This window comes from Gopherus flavomarginatus, chromosome 7 (genome assembly GCF_025201925.1).
Source record: "Gopherus flavomarginatus isolate rGopFla2 chromosome 7, rGopFla2.mat.asm, whole genome shotgun sequence".
Lineage (NCBI taxonomy): Eukaryota > Metazoa > Chordata > Testudines > Testudinidae > Gopherus > Gopherus flavomarginatus.
This window is the reverse complement of record NC_066623.1, coordinates 79,362,461-79,385,672: the sequence shown is the minus strand read 5'-3', so window position 1 is coordinate 79,385,672 and position 23,212 is coordinate 79,362,461. Positions and strand designations below refer to the sequence as shown.

The window sequence follows — 23,212 nt, the reverse complement described above, 5'->3', positions numbered from 1 at the left end:
CCAACACAAAAGAATATCTCCTGGTTCTACAGGAAAGAGGCATTTTTAGAGAACACAGCAAGTAATCCCGCAGTGAAATGCTACTTCTTGCAAAGTTCTAAACCTGCACAGAAGGCTAACCTACATTATATCTGCCTTTGCTTTAAAGCCACACTCCAACACACTAGTGCGCTTCTGCGCACATATGTTTATTGCCTGATGTGAAGATGTTCGAAACGGTTCATTCGTGTTATCCAGGAGAAGAACCTAACAAGGTGTGCTTTGAAGGAGTTTTGTTCTAAATGGTCTTCTTGATTGCTATCAATATCTGGATTCCGTAATACCTACAATATGTATTTTTACAGAAATCACATTAAACATATTTTCCCATTTCTTTTGTTCAACTGCTATTTCACTGTACTGCTTACTGAAACTCAGATGTGTGATCATGTCATTTGCATTTGAAATAAAACTATTTTACATACACCACAGTTGCCTGGAAGTAGATGTTTAACCGTGGGAAAGGTCTGATGGGAACATATAGTCAGATGCTTGATTTCAGTAAAATTTGGAGCTAAACTGCTTTCTATCCTTTTTTGAATGAGCTCTCTCCTGTGTTTATTGTACATATTGTTGACATACTGAGTGATCAAGATATAGCCATGTGGTCACAAAAGGTCAGCAAAATTTCTCCTAAGAAATTTAAACCCAGGCATTCTGGTTAGATGGCATGCTAGCGGGAACAGATCTGTCCAGACGTTCAAATATGCATTACATGTATGGCTATCTCAATACTTACACCTCCCAATTAAATAATAATAAAACCACTTCATCTTAGCATTCTAAGGATAAACGTACTCAACTCTAAGGTTAAAACAGCATTTTTGCATTGCTGAGCCAGCACTGTCAATGATCCTTCGAGGGGAGACACGGCACGCACAACTTCTGAGCATCACAAAGACGGGATATCTTTCTTTCAGCACTGCTTAATCACCTCCAAGCATCCCAATTAAACAGACTTGCTAGCTAATTAATAACCATTCCTTGCCATTAGGCTCAATTCAGCTTGCTAAGAAAAATTCCACATAGGTGTATAATGTCTCCAATAGGTGCACACACAAGGAAGTTTGCTCATTATTAAGTCATACAAGGGAGCAATATAAGCTCCCCTGTGCAGCTGGCCATCTCTGCCAGCTGCCATGGAGCTGTGGGGAGTGGCAGAGATATGGCTCTCCTTTCTCCCATTCCCCTTTTGGTGCCCATGGTGATGCCAACAGGGAGCATTCACTATGGTCACAAGAGTGCAGGGGCTGGAACTGTATTGGTCCTAGCACAAGTGGTTGCAGTGGAGAAGGATCTGTGTGCTCACCTCCACTGGCCACCCAGGAATGTGCTGGGTGCCACCTAGCCTTATGTGAAGAATACTGCATCACAGATATAGGTATTGACCCTGGCAGGGAGTTTCCAGGCATAGGAAGTGACAGTATATTTTCTTCATTTATAGGAAGAAATGTATATATAATTTTAGGATGTATGAGCAAACACTCCTTCTGCTGGGGCAACAAATGAAGTCAGTTTTAAGCAAGAAAATGGCTCCATTTTAGTTTTTTTTTTCTTTATTAAAGAGAAACAGAATCATTGAAATGTTTCTCCCCAGTACTGCCTTGGTCCATGGCAACATGACCCTGTCAGAGTTCTAGTCATGCACAGTAGTGATTTGCTGTCATTAAGTTATCCTGAGTACTACTACAGCAGCATGTAAACTGATAATAAGGAAAAGAGATACTCCAATATTCCAACACACGCAAAGTCAGGATTTAGATTTAGGATAATCTAATTTTGTACACACTTATCAACAGGTGAGGGAAGGAAAAAGCATCATGTATGCCAGCTTTCAAGCTTGCCTTTGTCTCCAGAGAAGACCATATTATAAGAGATTAGCTAGAAAACAAAAAACGAGTCGATAATAAAAGCATCTACCAAGAGATTGGGGTTTGAACTAATCTAGCCATAAATTAGATTAATTTTACACACATCTCTACTATTTATTATTAATTATGAATTACTATTTGACTGTTTCTCTGGATCCTATCCAGAACTGTAGGTTTCTCCAAAAATTTAAATCACACCACTGAAAATTTAAAAATTTCAATACAAGACTATTTTCCAATTACAAATCTTCCAATTAACTTATTTTCTGAAAAAAGAAAGATGCTTTTCCCACTGCCTAAATCATCCGTCAGTCTTCAGCCTCTCTACCTCAGGACCCCTAACATGCCTAAGAGTCTGAAAGACAAGGTGGCATTGCAGCAAACCCTGGGCTTGGGCAGAGCCAGGAGGAAAATGAATTACAATGCTGAGGACTCTCGTGGAAAACACCTGCTACTATCCCCCAACCTGAGAATGCACCACTGATCTCAGCAGATGGAATATGAGTTGGAGAGGGAGAGTTACAGGGTCCCAAACCACTCACAAATGGTGGACACATTCTCTCAGCCAGGATGAAGGTATTACGCTCACAAACTCATTCAGTGGTTTCACCCAATCCACCATCATCACATCTATCTTGCCTGAATTAATCCTCAGACAAATATTATTGGATGAGATGGAAGAGGGACAACAAGGAAGAAAACACTGGCTTCCATGAAATCTTCACCCCAGAGCAGGCAGGAGAGAGAGGTTTCAGTGGCCTGACTGGATTTCTGATGAATAGGTCAGCTCTGTGCAGAGTCAAAATGTGTGACCTATGATGGCTCCTTACCTGCCTCACTGGCTTTGAGCCTAGGAGAGCACAGCACAAAAACAAGGAATGTTTTCTTCTACTAACACAGTCTGTTCTAGGCCAACTAACATCTTGTTTTGTTTTGACACCTGATAGAGAATTTACTGAATGGATTATTTTGAAGATATATATTCATCAACTAAATGCTTGTCAAAGCAAATGAGCCTGTGACCTCCTTATAACAAAAACTCAACACAACTGACCTAGACACATGTGATTATAAAGGCATATTAGATAATTCTAAAAAGATATCTGCTTTCTCTTCCAAGGAAATGAAACAGAAACTAGGGTCTCATGCAGCAAACTTTTCTTGTTTGTTTGTTTTGGGGGGTGGGGGTCCCATTCTCAAATGATGGACATGTGACGTGACTTGATTAAAAATGCACTTTTTATGCTTAATACAAAGAAGTACATTAATACTAATTTGTACTAAAGTGAATGCCAATGAAATCTTTGTTTTAGTGTCCTGCAGGATACGAAGTTGTTTACTGTCTTCAAATGAGAAGAGAAAAGATTTTAACAAATAATGACAGAAAAGCTCATTATAAAAATTAGATTTACTTTAAAATTTGCATTAGTAGTTCAAACTTTCTTTTAGGTAAAAATGTCTGAAGTATTGTCGTTCCTTAGTTATGCTATCTGTTTCAATGCCTGCTCGCTAACAAAATTGTTCTGGTGCAGCCATACCTAACATTTATATAACAGAACAGCATCTTTGCAAAAGCAAATTTTTTAGTACAGCAAGATAACATGAATTTTAAATACAGAATTTAGTACAGTTATTCATGCCAAGCATTCTGATTTACCCAAGGATCCTGTCACTAGTACGTGCTAATCTAAAATCTTATTTGTTTTGGCAAGAGACCACAGCTTTTCTCCGTTACTGTGCCACTGGGGTATGAACCATTTTATCCTCCATTATCATCATTCTCATTCAGGAATTAGACCTAACCTTGCAGTCCTTACTTAAGCAAAGATATTATTGAACCTGCTCTGCAAAGTTAACATACCCAAAACTTTTACTTACTTGAATAGGAGTTCTGTACATGGGGTGAAAGTCGTCAGAGTGTACAAGACCAGCGCTACACCCCCTGCACTTTTTCAGCCCTACACAGGGATCCATTGGTTGAACAGCTGCACAGGGCAGCTGTGCACTCCTACATGTCACAGAAAAGGTCACTGCACTGACCCCACTTAAACTTGTGCTTTTATGTATATAAGTAGCCCCAGTACCCTATGCAGCTGGCTTGGAGCAGCTGCACAGCAACCCTACATGTAACCTGGGGATTGGGTCACAGATTTCATGATTCCAACTGCTCCATGTTCCACCCACTCTCAGCCTGAATACTTAGTGTCAGTGTCAATTAAAAAAATCAATTTAACATTGTTAAGGAAGTCACTGAAATCTTCATCCTCAAATCTCCTCACCTCAAAGTCCCTTACTGTCAGCATCCTAACACCAGCACTCAGCCCTAAATCTGAGGGATGTTAATTCAACACCCAGTTGACCTGAACTGGTGAGATGGAACATGAGAAGTGGATTGGTTTCCAGTGTAACCAAACCATAAAGGGAATAAATGGTAGATGCAAGTAGCATGTGCTCCCCCCTTTGCCCATTTACTCTGGGGTGTTTCACAGTCACATTATACGTGACCCAATGTGCCTGTGGCATCACTAGGAATGGCTGCAAGAAGGGCACATTGCTGTAATCCAATCTAGGGGTTGGCTGACTTTGCATCGTTCCCGTAACACAATTGCTAGAAGGGTCTCAAAGGGGAAGCCTCATGTGTCTCATAATATGTTCTTTTCCCTGCTTCCAAAACATAAACACTCCTTAAATATAGCATTTCCTGCCTACCACTCTATTGAGGCAGTTTGGGACACAGGATACACGCATCAATGTTCAGTCAATCCAGAAAAGTTAGCAAAATCACCATTACATTTCGGTATTTAAAATGAAACCATCTGGTCAGACGTTACCTTTTCTAAAGGACTTTCTACTCGAGGGATGCTGATCATTGGCATCTGGGCCAGATTATCCATATGAGAATTTTCATGTTCTGGTTGTCTTCCTCTAAAATTATTTACCACACATACAACCTAAAAAGGCCAGAACGTAGTTAGAATAATGAACAAGCATTTTACTTATTTGAGCCTGATCCTGAACTCCTTACTCAGACAAAACTCCTACTGACTTTACTAAGAGATTACTGTAGGAGAACAGAAATATCAATGAAATAAAATAAAGATACCCAGTTTGTCCTACTGTATCTAACCTTCTAAATACTAATTATTTTTAAACTATCCTGAGTTCAATGAACATTTTACCAAAGTAGAAAAGTCAGGAGTGGACCCACTATACCAGAAGCAATGGCATAGTAATTCTAGCAAAGATAACATTATAAATGTGACCAAATTAACTAGACTGACTGAAAGAATCATGTGAGTGTATTAGTCAAATTTATGTTGACAAAAAGCCTTTAGTATTTCAAGATGATATAATTTTAAACAATATATGGTTACATGCAATATCATAGTACAAACGATCTTCCTAAAAGAAAAATCTGTTGCTGATCTGGAAGAATAAGAGGCCAATTATAGTAATTTTAATCTCAAACTAAGTATATTTTCAAATTAAGTTTTATGAAATAAATGCACAAAAAGTACAGCAATAACACTGAACTCCTATAAAGATTAGCAAATATTGAAGTCCATGACAGTGCTTCTAACACAGTATAATTTAAATGCTTATCATTTGGTACTATCCTGACACCAACATGAGCATTCACAAACACTTCCTCTAGAAATGGTTGTAAAAATCAGCTGTTTTATTTTATTTATTGCTTATATAGCATGTTCTCAACTTGTTCACTTACTTGGCTTTTCAAAATGGATTGCAGCACTTGTGTAGAGTGGAAATGATTTTAGTGACAAATTGACTACTTTGAAAGACATTTTTCAAAATGTTAAACAATTGCTCCTGCAGTTAGTAGAGTATAAATTAAATGTCTTGATAAACATTTATTTATATTCTCTTTCCAACAGCTAATTAATACGTAATGCATTGCACTTTTTTCACATGTTTATTGTAGAATGTAATTTATTTCTTTAAATAAATACTTAATCAAATAGAAGGATTTCTACAATTGTCTGAATATAAGAATGATATTCACACAAGTTTGTACAGCTTGTTTTCTCTTCCCCAGAAACAGCTAACGAATAAACACACATTTAAACACCACAATTTTTTTATTGTTTCTACTAAGACAACATTGCAATGCTGGGGGTTTTACCACTGAATCTTCTCCAAAATCTAATTAAATCTAATGTCCCTACTAGTTTTATAAGGACTCATGCTTTCTGGCATTAGCACTGAAATATGTGAAACAAGTACATGTTCCCTTGTGGTCCTAGCAGGATAGAGAGCAGGCTTAAACAGCAGGTGAGGAATTCTCCTAGAGTATTTCCCATGTGATCGCTCAAAGCCACCTATTCCTGGCTCTCTGAGGCATGAGGTTTATGTGGCCAAGTGTCCTACACTCCCTCCCTGGATCCTGAGCTAACAGGATCACCCCTGAAAAGGTTGGTGGGGAGGGGGAGCATAATTTAGAGAAGCCCTAAGGCTGCTCTCAAATGTATCTCCAGGATCAGGAAGGCTGAAGGTGGGGTGATGGTTTTACACTCCTTGGGTTCTGAGCCCAGTGTAGCTTGGTCATATCCAAAGATTACATCCAAAGTGTTTCTTAGGGGAAAAAATATATAAACTTTTGGGAGGGTGAATTTAGTATTAGTGAAAGGTGTCAGAGACACAGACCTATAAGGAATTTGAGTGTAGATCAGCATCTGTGCCCATTCACAAACTTCAATTCTCTATTGAGATCGTCAATAAAAGTGTTAAAGAGTGGTGGTGGTTTTGTGATATGGACATTTGTCCATATGAACTTAGACCGGAGATTTGGGTACCATAATAAAGTTGCATCCAATTCCAAAAATCTCACCAAAAGAGAAAGGGCACCTTTTTATATGGACTATACAAACTAGATTCCAATTGCAGCATCACTAATGGCTACACTTGCAACGACAGAAAATGATACATTAAATCACTCTTTGTCGGCTTCTATAGGATTTAAAGTTAAATTAAGTCTTTTATTCTGGTAAGCCACATAATTTTCAATTAAATATATATGAATACAAAGTAAATTTACCAGGTTGTTGTTTTGTTTCTTTTTGCCATGAAGAGCAACTGATTGATAATGCTAATAAGGTACTTTAATACTGTATAGTGAAAATCAAGATTGGATGTCATTCTAAAAGAAATGCCCTAGCTCAACAAGTTATGGGCTTGATGCAGGAACTTGATGTATGGCATGAAATTCTATGCCCTCTGTTCTAAAAATCTATGCATCTATGAAAACTGGCATTTTATTAAAAAACTGAGGCCTGCCTCGAAGTCTGGCATTTTAGTTTCCTGTAAAAGAACCTAAGGCATCAGTACTCCCATTACAGCATACATTTACACATGGAATTCTTTAATGTGATGTAGACATTTGCCCATGTGAACTGGGTGTCAGAGTATAGGTGCGTCCAGTCCCACAAGAAAAAGGGCATCTTTTTATATGCAATATACAAACCAGACACCTGAACTGCAACATCACTAAGGTAAGAAATCCAGGACCCAATGAAGTAGAGGAGAGTTTCGCCGTAGACTTCAATGGGGCTAAGATTTTACCTTTTGTCACTCTTTCACCCACATCCAAACACACACACACACACACACACACACACACACACATATATGCACTTACCAAAAACACTGCTATTGATATTCCAATTATAAATCCTGCTATCACATCTGACCAGTGATTTCGATACTCGGCTACTCTGTTGATACCAGTAAGAAATGCCAAACACATTAAGCCTAAGCACAGAACAGGTTTTGCAAGCCTTGTTCCTCTGGCTTTTATTGTGTTGGTAATATACATCTGAAAATTAGAAAAAATGAAGCATAAGACTATAACCTCTAAGGGAATTTTTTGTAATTTGGTTGGAAAAAGACAACTATGCATACTTTGATTTTTGTATAGAGAAAAAAAGTAGGGCTCATTATGCAGTACATACTAGTTTCATTCTCTTTTTACCCAGAGATTAGATGGGTGCATTCTTTATGAGGATTTAGCATTACAGTCATTAGAAATAAGAGTGGCATATGATATGGCTATTAAAAATCTTACATAGCTGTCAAATGTACATTTTCCTTATTTGTTTCCCTATGCATTTTGCTTTACATTCTCTCTCTCGTTCCTTTTTTTTTTTTTTTTTTGACATTTTGCTAAGTGGAAACATACTAATTTCCAGTTATTTTAAAAACAAAACAAAAAAATGCTGATCTTGCAGTGTTTTAGCAAAATCTTTAGCTTTCATATTGTGAAATAGGGCGGCAGCATTTTAACAATATGCAATGTCCCCTCCCATACCATGCAGTATATTTGTTATACAATATGTAGCAAAACCTCAGGAATTATAATTCAAGGCTCAGTACAAGTGCAAAATTCTACCCACAAGACACCTGCTGTTCAGAGTTTGGCCTGGCACAGTAGAGAAATCCCCTTCCAACTACTGGCATGAACTAGCTCTAAACTCTGTGCATAGCAGTAGTGAGGAGGAAGAGAGGGTCTCCTGAGAGTCTGGCCTGGGTGTTGAGAAGACTGGGAATGAGGCTCTGGCTACAGAGTTGGTAAAGTTAAAGCTGAACAAGTGAGAGCTCAGGGATTTCACAGGTCGCTAACATCTCCAGAGCTCCAATGCTATGTGAGGAGGACCTGGCTGTCCCACCTCCAGAGTCAGCCTAGCTTTACTCTAGTGAAGCTTCAAAAGCATACAGAAGAGAACCATTCTCTTGTGCATCTTAGGAGTCAGTGTAACGAAGTCATGTGATTTTATTGCAAGTCTTGTGATAGTTGGTGTTCGTGGGGTCATGGGATTATGCTAGAATCTCAATCCCCATTAAAAATAATGGCAAGTATTTAGCTCTCATGATTGTGGAAACAATCTTGAAAACATGAATCTTTAAAGGCTCAAAAACCAGAAGGCAAATATAAAAAAAAGAACCCAAAATGTATCATTTTTAAATCTCATGATTTTATGCCAATCTCAGGCTTTTTCTCAGGCAGCTGACTCATGGTTTTTGAATGCTTGGTGTTGCCAGTACTGGAGAAAATGCTTGTCCTGCAAAGCTTCTGACCTCTCTAGGCAATTGCCTGTCCCTCACACACCAGCATGTGAGTAGCTTTAAAAAGGGAGACTTGTCTATTTGTCTGTTGCATAAACTGATGGTACACAGGGACTTCCCAATAACATCGAGAATTATACCACCACCACGACCAGGACTAAATTTCTGTAATCATGGCTGGATAGCATACCTGCACTCCTCAGATGCACACTGAAGGCAATTAGTGACAATAAATACCATTGGGTGAATAGACCTAGAAACTGAAGCTTTTGTATTCAACAGCAACTTCGCATGCCAAATTTTCCTAAACTATTTCCACTTCTGAGCACCCAGTTATCTCTATATAACATTATCAGTGTAAACCCCAGTACAGTCATCATGGCAGTGGTGTGAGCAGTGATTTCTGAGGGTGTAGCATGTCTACACTAGTGGTTTGTGATGATGCAGCTACATCTGAGTAGCTACACTGCTTACTATCCTGATACATACAAGGTTTCAGGCTCCAATAGACCCACAGAAGTAAATTCCAGAGCTGTAAGCTCTCCACTGAGAAGGCCGTTTCCAGTCCTCCCCCAAGCTGTTTAATGTAGGTTCTATGACTGGCCGAAAATTTTTCATCCATGCTATTCATTGGAAAATTGGGTTTTCGACAAAACAATTTTTTTCAATAAATGTGTTTGCTTTCTGCAGAAAATTTTGACTTTTTGTCTAAAATCAGAAAAATTCCAAACCACAAAACTTTTTCATTTTTGACAAAAAGGTTTTTCTCCTGTGTAGAATTCAAAATAAAATAATCATTTCTACAGACCTAAGCCATTTAGAGCTTCACGGATGAAAGCCAAAACCTTGAATTACACAAGGAAATAGGTAGGCAGAACTGGAGAACTGATGCTTTATATTTCCTATGAGCGACAAATGGCTAGCCTCATTCTGTACTACCCGATGCTTCCAACGGATTTTAAGGTGTAGCCTCTCACACAGCACTGCAATAATCCAGTCAGAAGATAAGATAAGTATTTTATGGGTCTATCCTTATGGGAGCAATGGTGAGCCATGACTTCTAAGCATAGGAGATAATAGTCAGACTGTGCCAAAGGCACAACCCCACTCCCATTATCTTGAATCCCAGCCTCAAACCAAGAGCTACAGTGTGCTCTCTAAAGACAAAAATCATCAGTCACAAAGGACAGGTGTGTTTGCCACTATAGATCCACAGACAGGACATGATAAATGCCAAGTACTTTGCTTAAAACATGAGAGAGAGAAACATAATATAGAGGAAAAAATCAACAGCCAAATTAGGAAACTTAAAATCATGGCAGGACACACACAACATACTTTACATGCTGCTTAAACTTGCTCATCATTGACCTCTAGCATAAAATGGATGATGTACAGCAAGAATTCATTATATATACAATTATTGCAGGCATAGAATAGACCATGGGAATAAGCATTTTAGGCTGTATTTCCAACCGCTATTCCTCCTCTCTTTCTCATTTAGAAAACATGTTTTTCCCTTCACCGAATCTCCTTTTATCTTCACTTCTCTGTGTGCTACAGTACTGAAGTCAAATATCGACGAGACAATAATGATTTAAACTTCCAGCACTTTTTTGTCAGCTATTTTTTCAGATACTGAACATCCAAACCCACTTCAAGTACAATGTGGTCTGGATGACCCAGTGACCCTCTATGTCAGTTCACCAGAGTTACTGGGTGTTTTAGTACTGTGCAATCACTGTGATCCACACCACGTAACATAGGTCTCCATTCATCCTGAGATCAGGGAAAATACAGCAATATCTTAAGTGCACAGCAGGATCACAAGAATTCAAACAGTTGAGACAGATTTGACCAGAGAGCTGGCAGCACCATGGGGTATTAAGTCAAAATGACTACTTCTAAGCAAATATCAACTGAATAAATGACTTTTCCAAAGGCAAGTGACAGTGATGCATATCAATTGTCTATGATCTATTCTCATCACTCCAAAAGATAATCTTAACTCTAACTCAGGTGTCAAAAACATTACAATCTAAGGGGCCAATTCTATTGCAAGCCAAGGCCCCTTAAATCCCTTCTAGATTCAACACTTTGCAGGAAGTGTTCAGCAGCACTTTGCATTCCTGAGCTCCTTAGTTAGGCAAAATACCCACTTGAACAAATTGGAGTGTTGCCTGAGTCAGAAAGTGCTGCAGGATCAGGACCTATATGTATCCTTGTCCTACTTGGATAACTAACGATAAGTTCCAACTACAGGGTCCACTGATAACTACAATCAAAATGGTAATACCCCTGGCATTCTTCACAATGGTAACTTGAGAGTTTTGCCAGAATGGTCACCATTTTTACCATGTCTGTATACCACAGGCACAACTGCTTTTACAGCTAATGAATCTGGGGAAATAGGAACCTGTCCATTGGGCATTTCAAATTTGCAATGTTCTCTGTAGACATTACAAACTAGGAATCACAACCATCCGTTTCTAACATTGATTTCCTGCAGTTTTGGAGGAATATATTCTGATATTTAACTCAAAGATTAGCCTTGCAATATATACAGATACGCCCACACACACACACACACACACACACACAATATAATTAAATATGCTTTCTATTCCTTGTCCTGTATCAGAGGATAACCGTGTTAGTCTTTATCCCTGTCCTGAAGCAAAGTGGCATTAAACAGAACAAAGAAATAATTTAAACAAAACAATAAACATGCTGACCTATTTTGCTAAGGTTTACACAAATATTAATTTTAATAAATAATAAATTCATCTCAACAAAGGAAAAACAGCTCAGTGAATTAAACCTGTGATCTCATTAGTGAGGCTGAATGATGTTGGATGAATAAATTTACTTACTGAAAAAGTATTTCAATTTATTTCAAGGATAAAAATGTGGGGAAATTAAAAATAAAAAAACCAAACTTTGTAAAGTAATCAGTTTAGCAAAAGGGCTAATAAAAGATTAGATTATTTATGTAATATCAAGGATAAGTGTCCTGAGATGATCCACGAGAGAACTATCATAGACCGCACTCTTCTCTCTTGCTGCATCAGTTCCTTGTTAAATCCTGATCAGCAGTACTCTTCCTATTGCTAATCTTGTTTTTTCCCAAACATGGATCTAGCTGTGTAGGGCTAGGAAGTTGCTTTGCATATGGCATGAGGGCAGTAAGAAAGTGACTTGTCATGGTGATTTTGTAGACAAACATTTACTAGACATTCAGTAAAACACTCATTTTGCCTTCAATCTTCACGGTATTGGAATTCAGGTTGTCAAAGCTACTTCATAAACTGAAAGAAAAATCTAGAGCTAAGTGTTTCCAAAAATAAATATTTGCTAGTTCATTTTCTAGATGCTAGTTCATCGAAACAAAATGCTGGCATCATAAGCTATATAGGAAATTGTACTTTTGATACCTATATTTTCAGAACCTGCCAATAGCGTATTATATTGGTAACCTCTCTTCAGAAAAAAAACCACCCCACTTACTTTCTATGAACCAGATTTTTAAAGGTATGTAGGCACCTAAAGATGTGGGCCTTAGGTACCTAGGCACTTCTGAAAATCTCACTAGGCTCCTTGTTTTTAATCAAGATTCTACCAAAAAAGCTATTTTGCCTTGCATGCATATATTTTCCAATGGTTATGTCAAAACTTATCAAGTGTTTTGTGACAACCTAAATATAGCATATTCATTACTGTTCCTTTGGTCTCATGAGACTGTAATGGTTTTGAGACACTCTGGAAAGTTATAGAAGGAAGACCTGCCTCTTATAAATCCATAATGCCTTTCTGTAGTCAAATAGTGATTAATGTGCATCTTTCTTTTAGAAAGAACTCTGTATATTTTTTTCCCAAACATAATATATTACACATTTGTTATTTTCAAAAATTAAGAATTGGTTGTAACCATCAATACCGCAATTCACTGCTTCTGCCACTAGAGGTCAGAATGATCATCATCATCTTCACTGTTATGCCCAGTACAAAAAAACCTGTTAAATGCAAACCGCTGTTAGGGCTGTGTCTTTAAAGATCTAACCAGGAGAAGAATGATATATATTGTACATGTTAAGATTTTAACAGGAAAGCTTCCAGCCAAGAGTGTGACAACTCTGCCCAATATGAAACAAAATACAGGTTTTATATATTCTGTCCACGCACATTATGAGGTAAATGAAACAATCTAGAAACATACAAATGAAGATTAAAAAAGAAACCATGTGTCAAATACAGGACAGATGACCTGCAGGCTTATAGTAAGAGCTCTCTCTAGACTTTCTCCTCCAATGACTCTACATCCTATGCTCCTTTACCCTCCACACACACACTGGATCAAGACATCCCATGGTTTGAAGTCTCTTCACAGTTAAGATGGTCCTGGACTGTAAATCAAGCCCTGTGAGGGTGCACAGCCTAAAGGGGAGAAGTACACATACGCTTACATTCCTGAGTGACCTCCCCAGATCCTACAGCCAGGTGTGCCAGGGGAAGGATGCGCTGTCTGCCTGCTTATTCCCCTTGCACTCCCTCCAATGCTGAAGCAGATGGTGCCAAGTAATGGTGTGCAGGGCAGGGTAGTCATTGGTATGGACCAGTGGGAAATTACTGCCCCCATGAAGTAAGGGTGAAAAGGAAGGGAATCAATGTGCTATCACTTATTCTGGGCAGAGTTCAAACAGTCTAGCCTATGACTGTTTAATATACTGCGTAGAAACAAGCAACTTCTGGACTGTACAGATAAAAGTGGTCATATCTGCACCATCTGTGGGACATCCAACCACAATATAGGTTGAATTTGCAAGAAGCAGGATACTCAGATAAAAGAAAACAATAAAAAGGAATGCAAAGATTTGTAGGTAAGTAAATGGACTAATGACCACCACACTGCAGGCTCAGGGAACCCTATTCCTGTTCTGACATTCTTTTGGAAGCTGTCTCCAACTTCTTGGTCTACACAATAATCATTGGGCCAAATTCAATCCTGGAGTAACTCCATGGCCGTGTCCTTAAGGCAAATAGAAAAGAAGTCTGTTTTCCAATCTTCTGAGCCTTGCTGCAAACAAAAGAGTTGCAAGACCTACAGAAAATTCCTCAGTTCCTCTGTGACCATACTCAAACCTATACTTCTTCCACAGCATTGCAAATATAAGGCATTACTAGAAATCTTATTTGTCCACTTTAGGGATGCTCAGAGTGCAAGTATAGAGAGAGTTCTGGGAACTTTTCTGAGGAAGGCATTAAGTATAATATTGTAAAATTTCTTAGAATTTGTGCTAATCAATTATTCAGAACCACCAGATTTAGGGTTCAGGATTTTCTGACACACATAGCACTCCTAAATTATTAATTCTCAGTTTAGTCTCCAATGTTTTAATTACTGAGTCACGAGAGTTATACAATGTGCTTTTCAGACTTCTCTAAGAAGACAAGCAATACTGAAATACATTAGTTAAATAAACAAACAAACATTAAACATGGACTCTAACATCACAGTTCCAAAGAACCACCTCAGCTTCCTCCAGTCCTCCCTTCAGGCCAAAACTTGTGCAAGGTGTGCCTTCCAATATGCCTTAAATACCCACAAAATCAGCCTCTTGTGTCAAAGGGGAGAGCAAGTTCCAGAGTTGTAGAGCTTTCAGAGAAAATGCTCTGCTATGAGCCTTGAGGTGTGTAAGGCTGGTGTACCTAATCTGATCTCAACAGGTAGGGAATAACACAAGGAGAGAGGTGGCTAGTTATGGAGCCAGGACCACAGCCTTTGTAGATCTAAACTAACATCTCGAAGTCCACTCAAACCAAACTGAAAGCTAATTCAGACAATGGAGCACAGGTGTCACCTATTCATTGTGAAACACACCAGTAATAAATTGGTAGCCACACTGGGCATTGGAGGAAGACACCAAGTGGTCTTCAGGTGTAGTCCCAGCCCCGGATAGAGTACCATTGAAGTCATTCAGCCTGAAGGTGACAGAGGCATCTAATATCTGAGGCAAGATCAGTATCAGAGAGGAAAGATTTTAATCGTCATGCCCATTATTGGAAATAAATCGCATGTGTGGATACTGCTGCCACTTGACTTCTAAGAGCAGTCAAAGATTCAAAAGGACCTTTGTGTTGTACACTTTACTAACAAACCATGGACAACCTCATCTCTCTCTCTCATTGCTGTGAATACCAATACCACCATCACATCTAGATGTTTCTCATCGCCTATCACCATTGCTCCATCTTGTCTGGACTGAGCTTCGGAAAGCTATTATCCAGACTCCATTAAGCGGACACAGGGAAAGCTGGAAGACTGCACCATCTGGATCTGATAAGAGAGACACTGAGGTCAGTGTCACCATCATATTGATGGTAATGGAACTCAAACTTCCTCACTGTCTCCTCTCACAGCCTTAAACGTGCATTAAACAGGAAGGATGATGAATATCTCCCAGGACAGAACATCAAGTGCCCCAACATTAGAATTTCAGAGGAAAGAATGGAGCCACTTTACACCAAATTTGATCCCTGCTTAGATCACAGCCATGTCAACACTTCACAATCAATGGTATCAAATGTAATCAATGGATCAAAAAGTTTTGTCCAGTATCAAGAAGTCAAATAAAATGTCCTGAGATGATTCCTTGCCATATCCCATCTAGATCCAGTTAGAAAGGGATCTAGGAGATCTTAACACTCTAGATATTGCTAGAGTCACTGCACCGTAATCTCAAACTGCATTTGCCTAATGGCCTTCACCAATGCAATAAAATTAAAAAAAAACAGAACAAAACTGAAGATGGTCTGAATATTTTTCAGATGTCTAAATCCAAAACATTTTAAATCTCACAAATGGAACTAAAATCTCTCCCAAGCTGCAACTTGCAAAGATCAGCCCCTCCATTTTCAAAGCAGAGTGATAGTTGTTAGCCACAAGACTCATTAAAGTCTAAGAGAGATCCCAATATACTGTTTTGAAATTTTACCCAAAAGACCCATGACTACTTTTTCATGTGTTCAGTTATGCATATATTTATGTTTTTTCATAACCGATGTACTTTAATATGTCCCCAACTTAATGAGACCAGACAAAGTTTCAGCGTATTCTACTTGGTTTTGCTATTTGTTTGCATGCCAAAATTCTGGTGATACTATTTTCTTATGTTTAACAGACTGGCAATGGTCACCTGACATCCCACAGTGTTAGCAGGGTTGATCTGTTGGGAAAGGGTTCTGAAGATTTACAGAAGAACCTCAGGGTTACGAACACCTCGGGAATGGAGGTTTTCATAACTCTGAAGTGTTCCTAACTCTGAACAAAATGTTATGGTTGTTTTTTCAAACATTTACAACTGAACATTGACTTTCTACAGCTTTGAAACTTCACTATGCAGAAGAAAAATGCTGCTTTCTCTCTTTTTTTCAGTAGTTTATGTTTAACACAGTACAGTGCTGTATTAGCTTTTTTCTGGAGGTCTCTGCTGCTGCCTGATTGTGTACTTCCGGTTCCAAAAGAGGTATGTGGTTGATCAGTCAGTTTGTAACTCTGGTGTTCATAACTCTGAGGTTCTACTGAGGCAGGTGACTCATACCATAACTGGATATTAGGGATGGGGAGTGACTCTTTGTTAAAAGAGGATCTAGTCTATGGGCTGAGTAATCTTTAAAGAAGAAGCCCAGGAGTAGCCAAGCCTAGATAGAAGGTTTGGATTGAATTTTGTTTCATTTTGAGTTTTGTTTTGGGGGGGGAGGAACCCTAGGAAAAGGGTAAGTTTTGAATCATTGCAATCGTCCATGTTTGGAGAAGGGCGGGGAAGCCATCAGACCACATTGCTGTCGTCCAACATCTCAGTTGCTAAGGCCTTCTGCAGAAGTCCCTAGTAAAAGAAAGGTTCAAATGTTAGAAATAAAATTGTTTGAGAAGGCTGTGCTTTCAGCAGGAGGGAAATTCAGAGTTGCCATAGCAACAGCCCACGTGCAGAAACAACACAAAAAACAAAAAACACACACAGCAAATGAGTTAGCCAAAAAATAAGCTATTGTTAACAAACCAATCTGCTCAGATACTAGGTGACAGGGGCCATAGATGTTTGTTGATAGACCAAGATAGAAGATAGCACAAGTAGGGTTCCTGAGTTTAGGTTTAAACACACTCATTGGTAAAAATCACATCAATCCTGCTTTGTTTACTCCACCTGCTATTAGGGTGAAATCACTGAAATAGTTCCTTGCCTGTTTATATCCTAAAGTGTGTTTAGTTCATAGCTGGCTGGAATGCAAAGGGAGCAATAACTGGGATTCTGCAACAATTCCCAAACAATACTTCTAGAAACAAACAAAGCAGAGGGAAGAGTTCAGCTCAGTACTCCAGTAATGCTAACGCTCTTGTTAGTCTGGCTGAGTAAGGTACATAACTGATTCTGTGCATCCTCTGACTATCCCTGCCAGCAAGGCTCTCATGGAGCCCCAGACACAATTTAAAACTCTTCCCCAGTGAATAACTCTATGGGAGATCAGCTGACAAGAAGTGGGTATATATAAATATCAGGAACAGCCATCCCAAATTCCAGGACATTGTACTTCTTACCCTTACATGTACTGAACTGGGCTTTCTAGCTTTAACAACGCACACCACAAAGCTTTTATAAAATAAATTATGAAAGCAGGAAATATGAATTAAAAAAAAATTAAAAGGATAAGTTTCTCCCTATGTTGTTTCATGACTCAGGGTGTGAATTGCATCATGATCATTCAGTGGATACATATGATCCACCACAAGATAATTCAGAATTCAATTTATGTCACTGTTTTATAGCACTGTAGTATAATTAACTATACTGATATATACTATGCAAAGACATATGTAGTATTTCTGAAGCTAGAGAGAGACCTGGAAAACATGAAATAAACCCCATTTATTTAGTTCTCTGACCTTGTCACCTGCACACTTGCACACCAACTGCACTAGAAATACTTCAAGCACTCCAATCTTATTAATCCGTTTTCCCTCATAGCTACCAGTTTTTCTTCTTAATAAACCCTACAATAAAAATGTTCTCTTCTTTCTCAGATCAAGTAAGGGTAGGAATTGAAAATGACACAGGTCTGAGGACCAGGACTTGCATTATTCAGGTCTGGACCAGTGGGAGTTTATGAACTGTCAGGGCTACAAACAAAATGATCTATATAATTAGAAAGTTGGAAATATTAGTGATTTGTGAAATAAAGCTTTTATCCTTCACTCTGATGATTCACTAGATATTGGACCTTAAAATCATGACAATTTTTTTAAAGAAACTTAGTCTAGAATTGTTTGGCTTTTTAAAAAAATGTATTAGTACTTTTTTTTTCTTTTGCTCTGCAGTGGTTGTAGCAGCTGGTTTTCTTTAGTCACTGTGACTCATGGTTACAATGGGTACAGTTTTACAGATGGATAAGACAAATAGGAGCAATTAAAATGTAAAATTACAAGTATTTTGTAAAATAGCTTGAAGCAGATATAGAAGTAAGTTTAAACATATGAAATAATGCCTCAGGTATGTCCCCAAAGCAAGAAAGATTGCTGAACATAAGTGTTGCTCTCTCCTACAGTTGAGATGGATGTTTTACCGTTTCCTTCCCTACTTATTTGCAGATAACACTCTCCTTGTGATGTTGATCAATGCTCCTAGTGTACTCAAGGAACTATTTGTAAATGCTACATTTAGTGCTGGAAACACTAATTTGTTGGCCTTAACAGTTTCTAGAAGCACCAGAAGGTACTCTAGGAACAAGAAGGTACTCAGTGCACTCAAAGTGCACTCAGGGGTCAGTGGACATAAAGCGATGCCTGCCAGTAGGAATTTGATTGACAAATATCAGTTGTCAGCTCACTAAAGGTTTTCTAAATATAATTAAGCTTAAAAATAAACATATCCAAAGCAAAGACTACCCCATTTGAAGGCAATAGTTTATTTAATGATGAAATTATCTATTCAGGCCTGTGAGGACCACAGAGCTATACATTTGTCTTGGTGCTCAGATGTTAGGTTATGAGCTTAGACCAAGAGACTCTGAAGTGAGGCCATGTAGGTGACTATATTAAGAAGTATCAGAGGGGTAGCCATGTTAGTCTGGATCTGTAAAAGCAGCAAAGAATCCTGTGGCACCTTATAGACTAACAGATGTATTGGAGCATGAGCTTTCGTGGATGCATCCGACGAAGTGGGTATTCACCCATGAAAGCTCATGCTCCAAAACATCTGTTAGTCTATAAGGTGACACAGGACTCTTTGCTACTTTTATATTAAGAAGAAAAATGTGGATTTGGCTATGAATTGAAAATGTGCTCTGTGAGCTATACTCTATGATTTTTAAACTGTACCGTTTGAATCAGTCTCATTGCTACTTCCTCCTTCACTACCTCCCACCATTTCTTCCACAGCCTCTGCAACAGCTCTGGTGCGATCCAGGTCTACCCAGAGCAGCTCCTGTCCCTGCCCTGCAACAGATGCTCAGCAGTTCCCCCGCTGGCCATCAGCTATGTCACAGGAGAGGAAGGAAAGAACAGAACAGTTCTGGTTCTGGCTGTTTCATTCCCTGCTTCCCTGGCCAAGAGAGCAGGGTAAGGGCTCACCTGGCTTCTTCTGAACCCCAGCAGGGATTTACAGATGCCTTCCCTTCGCACCAACATCTGAGTGGCACAAAAAGAGAAGAACAGGACAGGAAATCTGCTCCAAAGTATTGACTACGACTGCTTTGTCTTTCTAAAAGATGTCTGGTCCTCAGGCTGGACACCACTAGATTAGATGCGCACACAAAAATGCATAGTAACTCCACTTAATTTAATGGAGTTACTCACAATTTATACTAATGTGAGTGCAGAATTTCACCCAGTGGGGCTCTCTCTTTGACCACTGTTCTATTCCATAACTTAAGGATGGCACAACTGCCTTTTTAAAACAAAAATGAAATATATTTTCCTTTTCATAAAACCAATTCCTCCTCAGTTTTTTTCTTTATAATCTCCCTACTTTTATCCATGTAACTGACAGCAGAATTTGGCCTAATGATTCAAATTTTCAAAGGAGCCTCATTACTTTCACACAATATTTCACATCTAAGTTTTAGTGGATGGAAAATCTCAGATATGTGACCTATTATTGATAATTAACTTAAATTTAAAAAATAATAAAATATCTCAGATTGCTAATATACAGACTATGCTCAAAGTACAATGAAATTACATGGTATGATGTACTTACAGTCAGATACGTAGCTGCATATACACTAAGAGCTGCTTCTTTGGATGGAAATGTTTTTCTGGCTCTTATAATAAGATCTGGGTTTCCAGTACAGGCATGTGCACCACTGATGAACTGTGTGAACTGTTGACATCCAAGTGCTGTATAGTTGGGTTTACAAAGTGCAAGAAAATGTGGTGCTAGATTCCCTGTTACTACTTGTCCAGCATTTACAAAGATATCTGTAGCAAACAGTCCAAATGCATAGATTCCTAAAGAGGAAAACAAAGTTAATTTCCTACTCCAGTACATTATATTGTAGCTCTATTATTTATTATTATATGAATATTACATAAGAACATAAGAATGGCCATATTCGGTCAGACCAATGGTCCATCTAGACCAGTATCCTGTCAGATGTTTCAAAGGGAATGAATAGAATGGGGCAATTATTGAGTGATCCATCTCATCATCCAATCCCAGCATCTGGAAGTCATAGGCTTAGGGCCACCCAGAGCATGGGGTTGCATCCCTGACCATCTAAGTTAATAGCCATGTGTTATGTGAAGGGGAATTAACACTTCCTTATTCACTGTCTCCACACCATTCATGACTGTATAGACCTCTGTCATATCTTCCCCACCCACTTCTTCTCCTAGCTGAACATTTCCAGTCTTTTTAATCTCTCTTCACATGGAAGCTGTTCTACACCTTTAATAGGTCCTGCCATTCAAGACACCTCAAAGCACTTCACACATATTAAGGATCAGATGGTGGCATTAAGCTCCAGGCTTGTGCTGGAGATGGTCCATACCTGCACAGCCTTGCAAGGGCATTGGAAGGTGCCCGAAACTCTCAGTGCTTTGGAGAAATTCAGCCTCGCCTCACCCTCTAGAAAGATGCAGTATGTTCTTTCCTTCTGCAGGCTGCCTGCTTCACTAGCTCTTATGGTTGAGAAGAGGATCCTAGCTCTACCTCTTTCTAACCTTTTGGGGTAACTAGCGGTACTTGCACTTGGAGCATGGGGACTGCAACTTGTCTGGCCCATGGGCGGCAGTGCAAGGGACAGTGGACAGGCTCTTTCAGCTTTCCATCCAACACACCAACTCAAGAACCAGGAAAGTTTGGCCTGGATCAATAACTTCAAGACATACTAGGAACCACACATTTTCGACAAGCATCTCTTTTTTCCCTTCAACTGTATAAACTAGCTGAAGTGATGAATTATTTAATATAGCTGTACACGAGCCGTTTTCAACTGTCTACTACTGGGTACCTTTCTGTGCATGGCATGTTTATCAAAACATCAGCATAGCATGGTAAAGATGTATATATGAGAAATTATTTATGCCACAGGATTGATCATGAAACACATATCAGTGAAGTATTAGCCTTTTATATGCATTGTTTTATTAGTGTGGAAATACATTTATCTGACTATTCAAAGGATAATTGCTACTATGTGATGTACACATCATGTTTCTTACCATTCCTGTTGGGAACAGTAGCTAGCACTAGAGGGAAGGACAATCCAGTGATTAGAACACTAGCCTAACACTTGGCAGAATCTGGCCCAACCGCAGATTTCCTAGACAAGTCATCTCAGCCTTTCTGCGTCTTCAGTTCCCCATGTACAAATGGGGATAATACTACTTCCTTATCTGGCAGAGTGTTGTGACAAATGTATTAATCACTGTGAGGCACCTAGATACTACCAAGGAGAGGGCTGCAGAAGTACCTGTGCTGCTAATGACCACTTTTTTTTTTAAGACATCTCAGAAAAACTTAGAAGAACCAGAATTATTTTTGAGGTGGCTTCACACCTCTTAACTTCAGAGACAGTAAGTCCATATGGTTACTGTTCCATACCAATGATTATTCATTTTGGACTGCTATAAATCATTACAAGGTGGATTGTGCTTGTGTGGCTCTGCATGGAAGGACTCCCTCAGTCCACCAGGGGCACACTGCTCCCAAATGGGTCGGAAGGTGAAGAAGATGCATGGCTTTGGCCTCACCCCCTCACTGGCCCTTGTGAAAGTAAAATAAATTATATATTAAGAATAGAAAGGATTAAAGAAATGCTGTCTGTATCTGTAAGCAAAAATGTTGGAATGTTGCAACCAGGTGTCAGGAATACAGACATTAACATAGAACAATTGCACCGTTTAAGGGCAATTGGTGAAGCATTAGCCTTAGATCGATAACAGTTAGTAAGGAAATAGGATATGCATGCTGTGCCCCAAATGAATTTTCCTGTTTTGCTTTCTTTGTTCCTTTGTCTAATTCCCGCTCTTTTATCTGTATAAATAAGACTGTTTGGGTCTTGCATGGCCACTCACATATTCTGAATGTTATTGGCGGAGCGCTGCGCTAATAAACAGAGTGGTCTGACAAATTGTGAGTCTTGATTCTAACTTTGACACCCTAAAGAACAGTAAAATTTACTCCTTCCTACTCTCCAATTGCTCTTTGCTTCTGTGCACTCGAGGGTTCATTGAATGAGAAGGAGTGCAGGCACAGATTATACATGTCCCTACATTAAGAAACCAAGTGGAGTGGAGGTAGCTCCTTTACACCATCCCTTCCCATCCCCATAGATCCATACAAAGTCCCAGCACAGTCTGGTCCTTAATGATTTCTACAAGCTCAATATTATTGCTAATATAAATCTACTAGCCAGCTGGAATGACAGTCTCTGACATAAGATAGAGATGTCACAAAACCTTTCAGGCTGTAAAGAATGGCACAGCTGTGCTCTCCCTTTACACAGTAGGGCAATAAGGGAGGGATTGTGAATCCCTGAGGCATCACCTCCTGCTCAGGGCTGTGTCTAACAGACCCAACTGAGCCCTGCTACAGCATCTCCATATTTATTCAAAGGTTCCAAAATGTGACATTTGGAAACTATTTTATGGATATTTTAAGTGTTTTTTTCCCCAATGAAAGATTACATTGCACTAAATAGCGGCACTGAGATCCTGGCCCTACTGA

At 39.0% G+C, this 23,212-nt stretch overlaps 1 protein-coding gene across 2 annotated transcripts in view; it reads right to left on the bottom strand.

Annotated features, from left to right (window-relative positions):
• Positions 1–23,212, bottom strand: part of PLPPR5 (phospholipid phosphatase related 5) — a 78,727-nt gene that overhangs the window by 4,958 nt on the left and 50,557 nt on the right. For both annotated transcript variants that reach the window (XM_050960981.1, XM_050960982.1), the window contains 3 exons: positions 20,240–20,490; positions 7,567–7,743; positions 4,742–4,861 (listed from right to left, as the gene is read on the bottom strand). In XM_050960981.1, coding sequence (XP_050816938.1) covers positions 4,742–4,861; positions 7,567–7,743; positions 20,240–20,490 — 548 coding nt within the window. The remainder of the gene's footprint in view (positions 1–4,741; positions 4,862–7,566; positions 7,744–20,239; positions 20,491–23,212) is intronic.